We start from the raw sequence: 18,252 nt of genomic DNA on the forward strand, positions 1-18,252 counted from the left end.
TACCACATGACCCAGTTATTTCACTCCTACGTATTTATCCAAGAGAACGGAAAACATAGGTTCACACAAAGAATTGAACATGAATGTTGACGGCAGCTTTATTTACAACAGTCCCAAAACAGAAATCACCTAAATATCCATCAATAAGAGAATGGATAAATAATCTGTAATATGGCCATATAATGAAATCCTACCCACCAGCAAAAAAATAACATTAATAAATCTCAAAATAATTATGCTGAATGAAAGAAGACAGTCCCAAAATAATTCCTACTCTATGATCCTACTTATGAAATTCAAAATAATCTATGGTGGCAAAGATCAGATTAATGGTTGCCTGAGGTAGAAGGTGTTGGGGAGAGAGAAGAATGGGCTGCAAAGGGACACAAGAAATCACTTCAGGATGAAAGATATATCCTGCATCCTGATTGTGGTATGGTTGCATGGCTGTTACACAACTGTCAAAATTATCAAATTTTAAGTGGATAAAGTTTATTGTAGATAAATCGTTACTCAATAAAGTTGATTTTAAAAAATAATAGCTATAAGGAAAAGATACAATGGTGTGAATGACAGCAAACCTCACATCAGAAACCAGTGGAGGCTGGAAGATGACAAAATGACATCTTTATAAGTAATGAAAGAAAAAACAAAACAAAAAACTTTTTCCAATCCGGAATTATTTATCAATTAAAAATATCCTTCAGAAATAAGGGTGAAAGAAAGACATTTCAGATAACAAAAACTGAACTTGATGCTGGCAGACCTTAACTAGAAGAAATATTAAAGGAAGTTTTCTAGACAAATGGGAGATGAACCTAGATGGAAATCTGGACCTTAAAATAGAAAAGCAGAGCAGTTGGGGGTGTTAAATATGTAGGCAAATGGAAAACGCTACTTTTTTGTGCTCCTCTTAATTGAAGTTTAAACTGACAACTTAAATCTTATTATACTGTGGGATCTATAGTGAACATAGGTATAAAATACATGACAAAATAGCACAAAGGCTGGGGGGGGGCAAATAGTTCTTACATTTTACATGAAATAGTACAATATTAGCTCTAAGTCAACTGTGAAAAGTTACATGTGCATACTGTAATCCCTAGATAAACTGCTAAAAAAAAAAAGAAAACAAGTATAGGTAAAAATCTAATAAAGGAATTAAAATTAAAATTTAAAAATAGTCAATTATCAAAAGATATTAGGAAAAGAGGTGCAGAGAAACAAACAAAAGGGAAAATAGCAAGATGGTACACTTAAACACAGCCATATCAATGATTACATTATATTTAAATGGACTAAATACTCCAATTAAAAAGCAGAAATAAACTAGCTAAATAGCCAGACCCAATTATACGCTGTCTACAAGAACTGCAAATATAAGGACAGAGTGAAAACTAAAGGAAGAAAGCAGATATATCATGCAAACAATTAGCAAAAGAAAGATGGTGAAGCTGTATTATTATCAAAGTACACATCAAGTCAAAGGGTCTAAGCAGAGATAGAGACATTTCATAACGGTAGAAGGACAAAGAAGATATACCAATGATAACTGTTTATGTACCTAATGATAGAACTCTAAAATGCATAAAGCAAAAATTGACAGAATTAAAGCAAACAATAAACAAATTCACAATAACACTTGAAGAGTTTAACAACCCACTCTCAGTAACTGGTAGAAAAACCAGAGTAAAAAAATCAGTAAGGATCTAAAAGATTTGAACAGTATTATCACACTAACTTGATCTGACCAACAATTATAGAATACTATCATCAACAAGTACAGAATATACATTCACCAAGAAAGAATATGCTGAATCATAAATTCAATAAAATTTAAAAACTGACATTCTACAGAGTAATCCCTGACTATAATGGAATTAAGTCTGATATAAAAAAATTGAATGGTAAAGAAAATACGCTATAGCAAAACTTGTGGGATAAAGCCAAAGCAGTGCATATAGAGAAATTTACAGCTTTAGGGACACCTGGGTCGCTCAGCTGGTTAAGCAGCTGCCTTCGGCAGGTCATGATCCCAGAGTCCTGGGATCAAGTCCCATATCAGGCTCCTTGCTCAGCGGAAAGCCTGCTTCTCCCTCTGCCTGCTCCTCCCTGCTTGTGCACATTCTCCCTCTCTCTCTCTCTGACAAATAAATAAATGAAATCTTAAAAAAAAAAAAAAAAGAAAGAAATTTACAGCTTTAAATGTTTATATTAAAAAAAGAAGAAAGGCTTAAAATCAATAGTTCAGAAAAAGAAGATTAAACGCAAAGTATAATGGAGAAATAATAACAATGAGAGGGAAAAAAGTCAATGAAATAGGCAACAGAAAAATTACAAAGCAAAAAATTAGGTTTTTGAAAAGATTAATAATATTGATAAATCTCTAGCAAGATGATCAAGAAATAATAGAGATAAAACACAAATGACCAATTTCAGGAATGAAAACTGAGCCATTACTATAGATTCTACAGACAAGAAGAAAATTAGGTGTGTAGATTTGTATTATGTCAACTTAAGCAAAGCTGTAATTTCTTTTCCCAGCATTCACACTGCATAGCTCATGTTCAGTGCAGACCATATGAGTCATTATGGGTGAAATCTGAAAGGCAGAAATGAATGAACTCAGAACGTGGTTCTGGGCGTGAAGTGCATGTGCAGCTCAAACACACTGTCACTTATCTTCTGGCTCACCCTGCTAGTATGGAGCAGCTCCTGCCAGATTTCCTCCTTCAGCTTTTTCGACTCCTTAGCCAGGAGTATATTTAATAGTGTTACAACAGGACACCCCAGTCATCAAAGCTGCAAGTGTCAGAAGCAATGAGAGCCCAACATGGGTTCCAGACTATCCTCATGGGGTTCCAGCTCATTCCCACAGGTTATATAATTTGTCCGTGTTTCCACCACCCATCTTCTCTTCCTGACTGCCCTCACTATTGACTTCAGGCTCCAGAGCCAGACATGAAATCAACAGCCTCACATAAACCCTTTAGTGTGCTTGCACACTTGTATTAGGTCAAATCCCAATTTGACAACTTAGAAGAAATGGACGAATTCTTTGAAAGACAAACTGCCAAAGCTTACTTGAGAAAAAATAGAGTGGCACCTGGGCGGTGCAGTTGGTTAAGTATCCGATCTTGGTTTTGGCTCAGGTCTTGATCTCAGGGTCCTGAAATTGAGCCAAGCCAGCAGGCTATGCACTCAGCAGGGAGTCTGCTTGGAGTTTCTCTCTCCCTCTGCCCCTCCCACCCTCTGCTCCCTCGCTCTCTCTGAAATAAATAAACAAATCTCTAAAAAAGATAAGAAAAAAATAGATAATCTGACTAGATAGCCCTATACCTATTTATTTTTAAATCAATGGAACAGAACAGAGAACTGAGAAATAGAACCTACACGTATGTAGCAAAATAATTTTCAACAAAGGTGTCAAAATAACTCAATGGCAAAAGAAAACTCCTTTTAACAGGTAGTGCTAGAACAATTCAATATATTTATGAAAAAAATGAAACTCAATCTCTGACACTGCATATACAAAATTACTTCAAGATGGATCCTAGATTTAACTATTGTTTCTAAAAGAAAAATAGGAGAAAAACCTTGCCGTTTGGGGTAAGCAAAGATTTCCTAAGACACAAAAAGTGCTATCCATGAAAGAAAACCCTGACAGGAGAACATCGTCAAAATTAAAACTTTTGCTTATCAATAGACACCATAAAGAACACTGAAAGCCAAACCAAACTGGAGGAAAATAGTCACAATGCATGTATCTGATGAAGAACCATACAGCATTAATAAAACAAACCAATTAAAAACTGAGCAAAGGACTTGAAAAGACACTGCACAAAAGATATACCAATGACCAAAAAGTACATAAAAAGGCTCTCCACCTCATTAGTCATTAGAGAAATGCAATTTAAAGACATAATGAGATAGTATTTCAGACTTAGTAGGATGACTAAGATTAAAACACTGACCATACCAAATGTTGGCAAGGATATGAAAATACTGGAATTCTCATTCGTTGATGGTGAAAGTATAAAATGTTATGACCACTTAGGAAAACAGTTTGGGTATTATAAAGTTAAATATATACCTATCTAACCCTAGGACCCACCCATTCTATTCTTAGTTATATTACCCAAAAGAATCGAAAACAATCATCCATAAAAAGATCTGTACAAGAATATTTATAACTTCAATAGCCCCAAACCAGAAATAACTCCAATGTCCATCAAAAAAGGAATAAATTGTGGCATAATCATACCAAGAATAAACTACCAACACATGTAACCATATGGATGAATCTCAAAACACTAGGTTGAGTGAAAGCAACGACACACAAGAGTACACATGTTACAATTCCATTTATATGAAGTTTAATAATAGGTAAAACTAATCTATGGTGATAAAAACCAGGGGAGGTCATACCTATTGGGGGTTTGAATTAACCAGTAGGAGGCACACAGACACTTCCTGGGGTGACAGAAATATCCTACATCTTGAGTAGGGTATTGATCAAACAGGAGTATTCATCTGTCAAAACTCACCAAATTACACACTTAAGATTTAAACATTTAATTCCATGTAAATTTTATCTCAATACAGAAAGAGAAAATTCATTTATGAAAATTTCAAGTCATCAATTGGATGAAGTTACATTTTTCAAAGCAGCAATTTTTAAGAAAATCCCAAGAGAACTTTATTTTTAATCACTTAAGATTTAATGAGGACTTATGGGACACCTGGGTGGCTCAGCCAGGTAAGCGGCTGCCTTTGGCTCAGGTCATGATCCTAAAGTCCTGGAATCAAGTCCCATATCAGGCTCCCTGCTCAGCAGGGAGCCTGCTTCTCCCTCTGCCTGCCCCTCGCCACTCCCCCTGCTTGTGCTCACTCTCTCTCTCTCTCTGATTTAAAAAAAAAAAAAAGATTTAATGAAAACTTAAAATTTAGAAGTAAAACAGATATTCTATCAAATTTATTAACATGAATACTGCTCTGAATGTAAGAACTGCTCTGAAATGTAAGGAACTTCAACAGAGTACTAGTGTGGCCTCTCTTTCCATCTACTACAAATTGGTTTTGTGATGCTATAAACTTTAAGCAGAAGGGCAAAGGATTAAAGACTTAAAGAAATAGAAAAAGGTAAAAGGAGGTTAAAAAAAAAAAAGAAAAATATAGTAAAAGGAAGGCATCATACCTGTTGGGAGAGGTATATATATCCTTTTTTCTAATCTCCTTCTCAAAGCTTCATCAATGTCCCATGGGAAATTAGTAGCAGCCAATACCATAACCATTTTGGAAGGATCATCATTCTCTAATGCTCCTCCAACTCCTATACACAATAAGGGGAAAAGAACGTGTTTGTTGTTTTTTTTTTTACAGTCCTTTATTCTCTCATTCAACTAACATTTCTAAACATCAGCCAGAGGCTTTGTCATAGGCTCGATGACAAAAATCATGCAGTCCTTCTGACCTCTGTATGGTGGCAGAACCAGACACATCAACAGATAACTATAAAACAAGGAGGTAATAGAATTTATATCATCTATTACAGGATTCTAACCCAATAAGAAAACCCTTTTTTTTTCCTGTAAGAAAACGAGTGTATAGTTGCTCTGAAAAGAAAAGGCATGGGAAATTATGCTGTTTTATTCCTTTTTTAAATCATTAAGTCCCTCAAAAAAATGTTATTTTAGTTGTTAATCTAATTTATTTTCTCAAGAAGGAAGAACAGAAGAAGGTTCATTTTGCTAATGTACTAGCATGCAATAGGGCAGGATATACTGCAGTAATTTTATCCTTCAAACTTTTAAGGGACTTGGAAAAAATAAACAAAAAATCTGAGAATGAACCTAATAATCAGTCACTACTGAAAACATCATTTCTTTTTATACTAAACCAAATATATGTACCTTGAGTCTACTTTTTCACAATTACAGTTTTAGAATAAAAAGGTTCAGGTTACACAATGGAAACTCTAGAAAATGAGCAGTTAAAAAAAAACCCATCAAAAACTCACAAACTTTATTGCTCAGTTTCTAGTTGTGGCATGGCATAATGAAGTAGTGAATTTAAAGCAACCCAGTTCAATATGGTGTTTTCTTAATAAATTATTACCGAACTCCTGTTTCAACCATTATCACCAAGAATCAAGCTATCCAACTGATAATCAACAGTAGTCACAAACACCCCTCGATGAAATTCAGCTAAATTTATATTCAGCGATATTTTTAAAACATCTAATGTGTTTCTCCTCTAGATCCCTCCCCAAAAACATAACATAGTCACTTCTTTCTCTCATACTTTAGCAGAAATTAGAATGATAAACTCACGGAGGGCAGGGACTCATACTACAGTTTTATGCATCCTTACAGGGCCTGGCACTGTATTTAAAACACACTGTAAGTATTCAGTGAGCATCCACACTTGCTGTAGAACCATAGCTGTTTTGAAACAACACATTCTAGATTTTTTTTTTGTTAACACATTTTACATTTGCCACGCAACTACCGGAGTAGTAAACCTCTAAAGGCAGCTCTGGCCACCACTCTCTTCCTTCATTGCCATTTCTCTGTCTGAATAACTTCCACCAAAGCTTCAAAGCCCAACTGGGCTGTTCCATTCCATGACTACCTTAGTCTGGGTGGTACCTCTCCTACTGGGTTTTCACCACACCCAGAGTCTAGTTCCACCACACAATTTAAAATGAATTGTTAAGTTGCCTGCTTCCCAACTAGATCAGTGGTTCTACTTTTGGGTTTCATGATTTGTTTATGCTCTTAAAAATTACCGAGCTCCAAAGAGCTTTTGTGTATATGGAATATATCTATCAATATTTACCATTAGAAATTAAAACTGAGAATTTTTTAAAATATTAATTCATTTTAAAGTAACAATAAATCTATTATTTGTTAATATAAATAACATTTTATGAAAAATAACTATGACTTTCAAAACCAAAAAAAATTTAGTAAGACGAGTGGCATTTTCTTACATTTTTGTAAATCTCTTTAATGTCTAACTTAACAAAGAACAGCTGGATTCTCCTGTCTGCTGCTGCTTTCCATCTATTATGACATCCCAAATGTCTTGTAGCCTCTGAAACACTCCACTGTATTCTCATGAGAGAATGAGAGTGAAAAAGGGCAAATGATGTCTTGATATTATCATGAAAATGGTTTAGCCTTCGCAGACCTTTTAAAAGGGTCTTAAAGACCCCTGGGGCCCTGGACCACATCTCTGGAACCTCTGCAGTCCTAGTAAAGTTCTTACCCGCCATGACCTTCCTTTTCTTTGTAACCTCAGAACCTGAAATGGCCTGTGATTCATAACACGTATGCAGTTAAATGCTATCTGAGTGCATGAACAAACTGAACAAGTGGGTGGATGAACAAATGATTACAAATAAATTCAGGCTGCCTTCCAGTCCATTCACTGAGAATTTCCACAGTATGAATCTACCCAAAACTTGAAAAGGAAATATAACAGTTTGGGGACAGTAATTAAATATCAATTACCATCCATCTGAATGAGTAGTTCAGACTTGACTCTGCGACTTGCCTCATGTTCATCAGAGGTTCCTCTTCGACTACAGATGGAATCTATCTCATCGATGAAGATCGTGGTGGGCGCATAAAATCTAGCCTTTGTGAAAAACGTTTTAAAGAAATCATTCAGTGAGCTCATAAAATAATCTGAATTCTTTAATGCCATTTCCTCCTCCTAAAACAATTGTTAAAAAAGGAGCAAAACTTTCTCACTGCTTTATTGCCACCATTTGGCTGACAGAGATTAAATCATTTATATCAGAAAATGGAAATTTCTTAAAAATAAAATTAGATGGTTGGTGAAGGTGGGTGACAGATGCATGGGGATTCATAGTACTATTATTTCTACTTTTGTGTTTGAAAATTTTCATAATATAAATCTTTTTAAAGATAAATCATCAACCTCCATCTTCAAACATATATTCTTAAATATATATTCTTAAATTACTGCAAGTCCCTTATGAAAAAAGAACAAACTTTAACAATAGATCAATTTCTGATTTTTAAAATATATACTAAATATATACTCTGCTCAACCAGCTCATTAGAAATCCAGAAATATCACAGCACACACATTTCCAAAGTGTCTTCCACCCTCACTGGATAGGATACCAAAGGGCCTTCCCTTACCTCAGAGAGGAAGATACACTGAAGACATATCAACTACTCCACAAAACCCACCACCCCTTAACTTACTCATGTGTCAAGATGAACTGTTCAACTACAACTCTATTTGCTCTTTTAAAAACAGATCCCCTAAGTGAATGGATGTAAAAGGGATATCATTTGCCTACACAAACAGTACTTTGAAATCTGAATATATCAGCACTCACCATTTCAAACAACAGACGGACTAACTTCTCAGATTCACCTCTATATTTAGATGTCAGTGTAGAAGAGGAAACATTGAAGAATGTTGTGCCACATTCAGTGGCAACAGCTTTAGCTAGCATAGTCTTACCAGTGCCTGGGGGTCCAACCATCAGTACACCCTGAAATTTCAAAAGCTGTATTAAATGTTTTATCAGATTAAAATGCATTCTTATAAAATACCATCAGCTACTGATGTACATAAAAATTTTCCCATCAAAAGAGAAGCTCAACTGTCACAGTAATATCACAGTGTATTTGATATAAGTATCATTTCATAGATTTAAAAAAATGACTGATTTCACAAAATGTCTCAAATCAGAGGTACTTAAAGATGGGCTAACAAAAGGCCCAGACAATAAGAAATCTTCTGATACACTGAGAAAGAACCTACCCAATTTTCTTAAACATGGAAGAAGATAAAGATGTATGGTCTTGAGCATGGCTTCAGAGAGAGTGCTCTGTTTAAACATAATGAAAATAAGACATTTTCTACCACATCTAGAAGAATTATTTAACCCTTGCTCTCCTAAGGACAAAACCTGTCTTCCACAAAACATAATACACAGTTTTTAATCAAAAGTAGAGATCCGTGCTCGCTTCGGCAGCACATATACTAAAATTGGAACGATACAGAAAAGATTGGCATGGCCCCTGAGCAAGGATGACACGCAAATTCGTGAAGCGTTCCATATTTTTAAGTCAAATAAGTCAAGCAGAGAAAGACAATTATCATATGATTTCTCTCATCTATGGAACATAAGAACTAGGATGGATCGGTAGGGGAAGAAAGGGATAAAGAAAGGGGGGGTAATCAGAAGGGGGAATGAAACATGAGAGACTATGGACTATGAGAAACAAACTGAGGGCCTCAGAGGGGAGGGGGGTGGGGGATTGGGATAGACCGGTGATGGGTAGTAAGGAGGGCACGTATTGCATGGTGCACTGCGTGTTATACGCAACTAATGAAGCATCGAACTTTACATCGGAATCCGGGTATGTGCTGTATGGTGACTAACATAATATAATAACAAATCATTAAAAAAAAAAAAAAGGGAGAATGAAGGAGAAAAAAAAAGTAGAGATCCACTTATTAGTTAATAAGGTAACTAAAATCCAGTGGCAATTCAAGTGTAATCAATTTAGCTAGCATTTTTTCAGCTTAATGTGCTAGACAATTAATAGTTTATATAAAATAGTGTTACCGATGAAAGAGCCACTAAATATAAACTAAAAACTAAATTTTAGTTACTTCTCACCCTTGAAAACAAACAACTCTTCTGTAAAAAAAAACAATAAGGAGTAAAAATTCTTCAAGAACACCAATCCTCTAGTGTTAAAGACTACTGGATATTCAAACACTCAGTACTTTCTTCTTCCAATGGGAGTTTAGATTCATAGTTAACACTGTATTTCTTTTGTATATTAGTTGGTGATTTTTAAAAGAATTCTGTCCCATTTATTTATTTAGCTTAATAAGCTTTGGGGATTTAAACTTTGAAAAGTACGCACAAAGTTTCACAAATTCAGACACTGTCCAAACCCTTTTCTAGTGTGAAAATTAATGAAAGGAAAACTGCTTTAAAATAGAGCTGCGAGGCCAGAAGGGGGAGCTCTCGGGCCCTACAACTCTTAGTCCATTGCCTACCCAACTGTAAGAGCCCTGCCTTTAAAGTCTAAGCTTCATTAGCTACTTTACCACCGCAGCAGAAGAAGAAAGGTTTTTCTCCCCCCCTTGGCAACAATGACAGAGTGTCAAAACCAATGAGAGGGTATCAAAACCCAGCCAATGAAAAACCATTATACTTTTAGCCTCACACTTTAATAGACTTTTTATTACAGGCCTCCCAATTTCCCCTTTCCTCTATAAAAAGAGTGTTCTCCTTTGATCTCCAGACTTGCCTATGGTTCTGCCATAGCCTTCATGTCCCAAATTGCGATTCTCTATTTCCAAATAAACCCATTTTTTTTTTTTAAAGATTTTATTTATTTATTTGACAGAGACAGAGACAGCCAGCGAGAGAGGGAACACAAGCAGGGGGAGTGGGAGAGGAAGAAGCAGGCTCCTAGCAGAGGAGCCTGATGCGGGGCTCGATCCCAGAACGCCGGGATCACGCCCTGAGCCGAAGGCAGACGCTTAACCGCTCTGCCACCCAGGCGCCCCAAATAAACCCATTTTTTGATGATAAAATAACTGACAGCTTTATTTTTAAGGTTAACACTAGCTACGGAATTCTGGAACCCAGAAAGAGTATTTGAAACACTACTTTTATAAAAAAAAGTTTTTCTTTCCAAGGAGCTCATAACTGTGCATAGACGGCTATTTTGAAAACTGTAAAAACAACTAATGGTATAAGCACAGCTATAGCAAAATTCATTATTTCTCTAATGTCCCCTTATCTTTCATGTGGCCACCTCCACTAGGAGTTAACTTCCAACATCAGCATCTGTACATAGATAAAATCACACAGTACAGTATTTATAAATTATAAATTTCAGCTCCTCATGACATTACTCTTTCAATTATCTCCTCTATTTCTTGTATCTGCTTTTCTATTGGCTCCTTCCCTCAGTATATAAACATACTTAAATCTGTCCTGTTACAAAAAAAAAAAAAATTCTTCACTTGACCCTATAAATCCTCTAGCTACAATCCACTTCCTCCCTTCTCAGCCAACCTTCTTAAAGAAATGGCTCGTGCTTACTATTTTTTTCTGAGCTACAATCTGACTTCTGCCTCCACTAATTCACTAGAACAACCTAATTTACTAATCCAATGGTCACTTTTCAACTTATATCTTCTTTCCTTCTCCCTGACCTCTGATGGTGCTGATACCTAATGTTCATTCCCTTCTTCCTGAAATGTGTTCTCCCCAGGTTAGTTCTAGGACGCTGTTCTTTCCTGACGCTCCTTCTACTCATGACTCTCTTTAGTGCCTTTCAGGTTTCCTCCTCCTCTGCTCTCTACATTCTCAAAGCAATTCCAAGCTTCTTGCTCTTTTTCCTTTATAGACCTCCTTGAACAATCTCATGCACACCCATATTATTACAATTTTAATTTAAGTTCAAACTTTATCCTAAGGTCCAGACCTCTATTTCCAATTACTTGCTGAGTATTTACCTAAACATATTCTGTTTCCATTTAAACCTGCTCATCTTCTCAATTTCCAGTATCCGTTCACAGTGTGCGCCCTGTATAATAAAGAATTTGGCTGGTCTTTTTCCCCAGTTCCTGGAAGGTAGACTATAAATCCTTGGACTTTTCAAAGTGACAGGAATGTTTTTGTTGTTCAGTTGAACTGTGAAATTTTATGCTAATTCATCGTGGGCCCCTATATAGTTTATGCTAACAAGATGATTCACGATGGTGGCTGGCCTTGCCAGAAAAACCAACCCTGGAATTAGAGGGCTGGGACCTTGAGCCATATGATATCAACTAGACCTAGAGAAAGAAGGGAGACTGGAGACTTGAGACACATGGGCAATGATTCAATCAATCATAACTATGTAATGAAACCCCAATAAAAACCCTAGAGACTGGAGCTTGAGTGAGCTTCCCTGTTGGCAATACTCTGCATTGTCACACACTCATGTGCTAGGAGGGCAAAGCATCCGATTCTATGGAGCAGAAAACAACAGAAGCTTCACTTTCGGCATCCTTGCAGATCTTGCCCTATGCATTTCTTCCTTTGGCTAGTTCTGATTTGCCTCCTTTTGCTATGATAAAACTGTAATTGTAAATACAATGTATTCTTAAGTTCTGTGAGTCATTCTAGAAAATTACCAAACCTAAGGGGGTAGTAAGAACCCCCAAATTTATAGTCAGCTGGCCAGAAGTGAGGGTGACCTGGGGATGCCCAAGTTTGCACTTGGCATGAGGACAGTCCCATGGAAAAGCGCCTTCAGGGGTGCCTGGGTGGCTCAGCCGTTAAGCATCTGTCTGCCTTCAGCTCAGGTCATGATCCCAGGGTCCTGGGATCGAGCCCCGCATCGGGCTCCCTGCTCGACGGGAAGCCTGCTTCTCCCTCTCACAGTCCCCTTGCTTGTGTTCCCTCTCTCGCTGTCTCTCTCTGTCAAATAAAAAAAATCTTAAAAAAAAAAAAAAGTGCCTTCAACCTGTGAGGTTTGGCCCAATTTGGGGTTGCTGGTGTCAGAAATAATTGCACTCTCCTTCAATTCAAGCCTGGAATCTGGGAGTCATACAACTTGTCCTTCTCCCTATAAACAGTCAGAATGTTATCATTTACCTTTTAAACACCTCTCACAAATCCACCCATTTTCCACTAGCCAAATAACAAATGCCTTTGGTCAGGTCCTCCTTGTTCAGCTCGACTATTACAACGGCCTCCTCGTCAGATTCCTCATCTATATTTATCTATGCCCATCTCCAGTTCATCCGTCACACTGCTGGCCAAGGTGATCTTTCTACATGTGCAAATCACCTTCCCAGTAAAGACTTACAGGGTGCTCATGATAGATGGGTTATACCTACCATGCCTACTGTCTTAAAACTCCCTTAAATACCTATTTTAAGACTTTTTTTTTCTCTAAGTATTGCTTTAAAAGTTATAATAAAGAGGGAATGTATGGTAATATGTTACCAAAATTAGGTAAATCTACACCAGTCTATTAAAGTTTTTAAGTTGTAGAAAACAATCAAAATGCCATGAGTATTCCAAGCTGTTTGTGTAAATATACAATCTCTCTTCCTCTTTACCTTGAGGCATGTCAAAAGAGGAAGAGATACTGAGAATCTTCCTAGCTAATTCTGAAGGGCAAAGTAAGATCATGGTTTTATTTCACTCTACTGATCAGATTAAAGGAAATCTTTGCCTGTGACTAAGACCAAAAAGCTCCAGGCAGCCATTGTTAGAAGGGTGTTTTAATATGCTAAAATAAAAACAACGGACTTGGGAACTAGTCCTGAGCAGGCTTTTTACTCTAAAGTGGAAGGCACATCTGAGAATAATACCAAGCCTAAATGAAGTGATCAAAACAATTAATTAGTGAGAAATATGCCAACTTTCAGAAAGGTATTTATTTGATCAAATACTTATTCTCTAAGACTATCTACTACTTAATTTGCTTGTTAACTTATTTACAGAAGCAGACAACTAGAAAATTCTTAAAGCTAATTCCTAGCCCAGAAAACCTGAGGGGAGTGACTTAACTAAAGACTGTAGTTTCAACACTGTTCCTCTGAGAGGCAACATACCTCAATTACAAATTCAAATCCAGGTATTTAGGGTATACACAAACCTCCTCCAACCTTTACTAACCTGGTTAACAAACGCATAAAGAAACCACAGGGCTGTCATTCATTATCATGCAAACATCATTTTTATACCTATTTTATTTTAATAAATGCTCACCTTCCATGGCCTTCTAATCCCTTTGAAAAAGTCAGGCATCCACATTGGAAGAACAACAGCTTCCCTTAGCAACTTCTTAGCTTCTTCCAGATCTGCTATGTCATCCCTTTGCAAGAGCAGCAAAGTTTCATGTTTACTCACGGATACCTCTGACTTATGGTCAGTACTAATTTTTTAAATTTTTTATTTATGAAATTATTATATTAAGAACACTACTTCAATCAATACTGCATAAAATGATCAATGAAAACATATTGCCGTTATTAATTAGGACTTTTTTTTTTAAAGATTTTATTTACTTATTGTCAGAGAGAGAGCACAAGCAGGGAGAGCGGCAGGCAGAGCAGACAGAGGGAGAAGCAGGCTCCCCACTGAGCAAGGAGCCTGATGTGCAACTGGATCCCAGGACCCCAGGATCATGACCTGAGCTGAACGCAGATGCTTAACTGACTGAGCCACCCAGGCATCCCTAATTAGAACATGTTATTCAATTAACAACCTTTGTCAGTTATGTCAACAACAACTTAACATGTAAAATGTCTTGGTTAGATTTTGAAAGAACTGTCCTGTCAATTCTACACATGCATTTATTACGGATGAAGTCATAGTCATGGATAATAAGAAAAGACTGACACCAAGCCAACCAATAACTTGTTTCCTCTGCTGCTTTAATTCAAGAACTTAAAAGACTTACCAATGAATGCTGGGATTCCTGGATACAATGTCTCTCTCAAGCGCTTCCACCAGATCCTTATCATACCCGGCACCATCAAATTTAGGAATTTCACCATCGCTTGCACCGTCTTGCATATTCTTCCTTCCCTGGAGACAGGTATAAAAAAAGTACTGGTCAATAAAAAGATACTTTAATTAACATCACTGAGCTTTCAAAATATTATAATGTAATCATTTTAAAGTAATTTTTCATTATTTTAAGATAATGTTTTCTGATTACCCAAACGCCATCCTCCTGTTTTATTTCATCAGAAACAGATGAATTGGCTAACTTTATTACACACTTCTGCACATTTACATCCTTGGGGGTACAGTTTCAAGTAAGTCTAAAATGATCCTTGCTAGATACTTCTGAATTTGTGGATGCGGGGAATTTCCACCACCACCAAACAATATACAGAATATTAATGCAGAGGAAGAAACAACATTAATTTACTGAGAACCTACTATATGACAATAAATCTCACATACATTATCTCATTTAATACTCACAACAAGGTATGTATCATTATCCTTATTTTTACAAATAAGGAACTGGGACTCAGGTGAAGTACCTTAATCAAGTTCATAACTATTAAAGGTCAGAGTAGAGATTTTAATGCAGCTCTTCCTGACTCCCTGAACCTCTGCCCTTTGCACAACATCAGACCATCTCATGCCTGAGTTGCTTAAAGCTTAAGAGCTTTACAAACTATGAATCCTCCAAAGCCGAGAAAGAGGTTGCAGATGAGGAAAGCCTTGGGACTCTGAACTGCATTTTGCATAGCCTTTTCCCTCTTACTCTAAGCACCTCCCAGGATTCAGGGTTTCTTCCCAGTAAAGTCCTTGGACCACATCACAAAGTCACTGTAATGATAATGGCAAAAGGACCTTTTTAAATAGTATTATTAAGACCACTAAAGCAATATACTTTACCCCAAATTCTTTATTTAATAATGTGGTGGCTTTAAAAAAGAATTACATGCTCTGGTTTCTATAGGGTTCTGCCAAGATTTACTCAGCTTTGAAGAGCTTTAAATGAAATGCGCTCAGTTGCTAGAGATAGTTCAACCACTGGAACTACTTCAGGGGACAGAGCCAAATACCTCCCTAGAGCTTCAGCCCCACAGTTACTGTCTAATACAAAAATTAAAGGAAAAGTAGTCAAAAAAACGGGTGAATTTCCTAAGCTTAAATCTGAAGAGAGAACAGAAGAACCTCTCCTACCACACTTGATCTGCGATTAACCATAGGCTTGATCGTAAGTGCTGACAGGGGACTAAATGGCTCCCCTTCGGCAAATGCTTGAGTTTATTAAGCCACTAGGTAAATGACCAAACAGTACTCTTGGTGACCTGACCCAAAAAATGAATAATTTACTGTTTCTGGGTAGCACAGTAACAATATTAAGCTAAATTTTCAGAAAGATTCTTGTATCTCAGATGATAGATACAAATATTGACACTATTAAAAAGAGTACATTTCTGGCATACCTAACACAACAAACATAATATCTACAAATTTAAAATAAGCTCAGCCTAGAATCACACTTTATAATACAGGTAGGACAAGGCTACAAAGTCACATTCAAACAAATCACTGGAAATTCTCTGTAATCATTTTAAAAATTCTAGAAATAAATCAACTAAAGAATGCAACAGAAACCAATATATCTGGGACTTAACATGACATGCTATGGCACTGTAATTTGAGACTTACCAAAAAATTATTATTAAAAAATACAAGTAGACATCCATTTTAATATGAAAGCCAAAGTGGTAGGGAAGACATGATAAACACTGCCAAGGGAAAGAAAAAGCTGTACACTTATCTCAAAGTAGTAAGAATCAGAGGATTTAAGAATAATTATGTGAGCATCTGTCTAATACATTTCATTGTGCATTAGGTTTTATCAGTGAATGAAAATACATATCTGCCCTCATTGAGCACCTAGTCTTGTAGGGGAAACAAGTAACAAGTCAACAAAACAAAAACACACCTAATCATAAACTATGAAATGCTATGAAACAACTGAGTGCTCCATGTGGCTAAGAGGTACTGAACAAATCAAACAGATTAGAGAGACAGGCAGAGGCCAGCTCACCTAGGACCCTATAAGCCACACAGAGGAGTTTGGATTTTATTCTAAATGCACTGGGAAATTTTTGAAATGTGTTAAATAGGGAATGACAGGATCTGATTTATATTTTTAAATGACCCTTCTGCCTACTGTGTGGATGAAGGATGGGGTAAAGGGAGAAGTAGAAGCAGGGAAAGAAAAGCATGCGTTACAGAACTCAAGGTCAAGCCTTTCAATTCACAAAAAAGGAAATGTAGGTGTAAGCCAGTCAAATGACTTGCCCTAGAATCCAAAGTTTATCAAAGGTAGATATGAGATTTGAATACAAATTAAGTAGTCCAAAAAAGATTCTAGGAACTCTTCTAAGTCAAAATGGTGAGGTTATTAAAAGCAAATTTAGATAAATTAAAAATAAATAAATAATTTGGTGACAATGGGAAATCAACAAAATGGGTGACCATTATCCTTCATAACAAATACTCAGATAAACTGGCATAGGGATATTAAATATAAGTAAGTGGTTTCAGTTAATGACCTAGATTAACTGGAATTCCTAAAAAGAGACTTGGTTTTCAAATAATAAAGATAACCTCACCCAAGATATTATTACCTGAACAGTTTCTAATAATAGTAATAGTAATAGCTGCAATAACACTGAAATCATCTTAGAAATCTTTGCTTAGATCTTCACATTAATTGACAAAGGTCAAAATTAGCAAGAATTTGATATTTAGCATGAAGTCTGACAGACCTTTTTCCTCATTAAAGAAAATATTTTAGCATCTTTTTACTAACATCTAAATTACCCTTATCAAGGAAAGGTTTGTTAATGATCTTTCATTAGTATTGGCTAATCATTCTATGTGAAAAAAATGGGGCTAAAATTAGTGACTAACCCAATATTATATAAAGTCAATTAATGACACAAGTTGGCCTAAGGCACAAATAATCATCTTTACATTTTATTACATGTCTTCTCACATTGGCAGATTAAGTGAAAGACGGTCAGTTACTAGCTCTGGGTCTTGCATTTCAAGCGACAAGTGAATTGCACCTAGAGAGGAATATCCAGGGTAACGAAAGATTCAAAAACCACATCATACAGAGGAGGGTCAGGGACACTAGAGACATTTAAGCTGAAGAAGAAAACACTAATGGAGCCACATGACCAACTTACCTATTTACCTCTATTTCCTCTATATTATTCCTAAAGAAAGAACCAGGACCAAAAGAAAGTAACAAAAGATATAAATTTCAGATCAGCAAAACAATTTTCTAACAATGAGCTCTAACAAAGGGATCATTGCTCTTGTTAGGTTGCGAGCTCCCAACATCAGAATTACTAGCTAATTAGTAATTAAAAAAAAAAAAAACCACTGGCCCACAGTCACAGGGATGTCCAAGCTCATCTCAACTCTGAGCTCAGCGACATCTCAACAACTCGCTGGTAGCTTGAAATGGGTCACAAAAGTATTTATATCACAGAAATCAGCTGATGCCACAAAACAGGGCTTGATTTATTGTTTTGTTAATGGTCTAGACTTAAGAAAGCAATGGGGAAAATGTTAATAATACAGATGAAACTTAAAAGTATGCCATTTCTGCAGCTGTTACATTGTAATAGCACAAAAATTAAGGAAATATTTTTCCAGTATTTGAAAACTATTAA

General features: G+C 36.3%; 1 protein-coding gene and 1 non-coding gene across 5 annotated transcripts in view; one reads left to right on the plus strand and one right to left on the minus strand.

The window, feature by feature from the left end:
- KATNAL1 (katanin catalytic subunit A1 like 1) overlaps positions 1-18,252 on the minus strand; it is a 92,190-nt gene that overhangs the window by 30,257 nt on the left and 43,681 nt on the right. For all 4 annotated transcript variants that reach the window (XM_034665032.1, XM_011219125.3, XM_011219126.3 and 1 more), the window contains 5 exons: positions 14,484-14,611; positions 13,790-13,895; positions 8,381-8,539; positions 7,518-7,644; positions 5,198-5,332 (listed from right to left, as the gene is read on the minus strand). In XM_034665032.1, coding sequence (XP_034520923.1) covers positions 5,198-5,332; positions 7,518-7,644; positions 8,381-8,539; positions 13,790-13,895; positions 14,484-14,611 — 655 coding nt within the window. The remainder of the gene's footprint in view (positions 1-5,197; positions 5,333-7,517; positions 7,645-8,380; positions 8,540-13,789; positions 13,896-14,483; positions 14,612-18,252) is intronic.
- On the plus strand, positions 9,010-9,116 carry LOC117803233. The gene has a single exon (XR_004626922.1). It is a non-coding gene; the product is annotated as a U6 spliceosomal RNA (small nuclear RNA).

Source organism: Ailuropoda melanoleuca, chromosome 7 (assembly GCF_002007445.2).
Source record: "Ailuropoda melanoleuca isolate Jingjing chromosome 7, ASM200744v2, whole genome shotgun sequence".
NCBI lineage: Eukaryota > Metazoa > Chordata > Mammalia > Carnivora > Ursidae > Ailuropoda > Ailuropoda melanoleuca.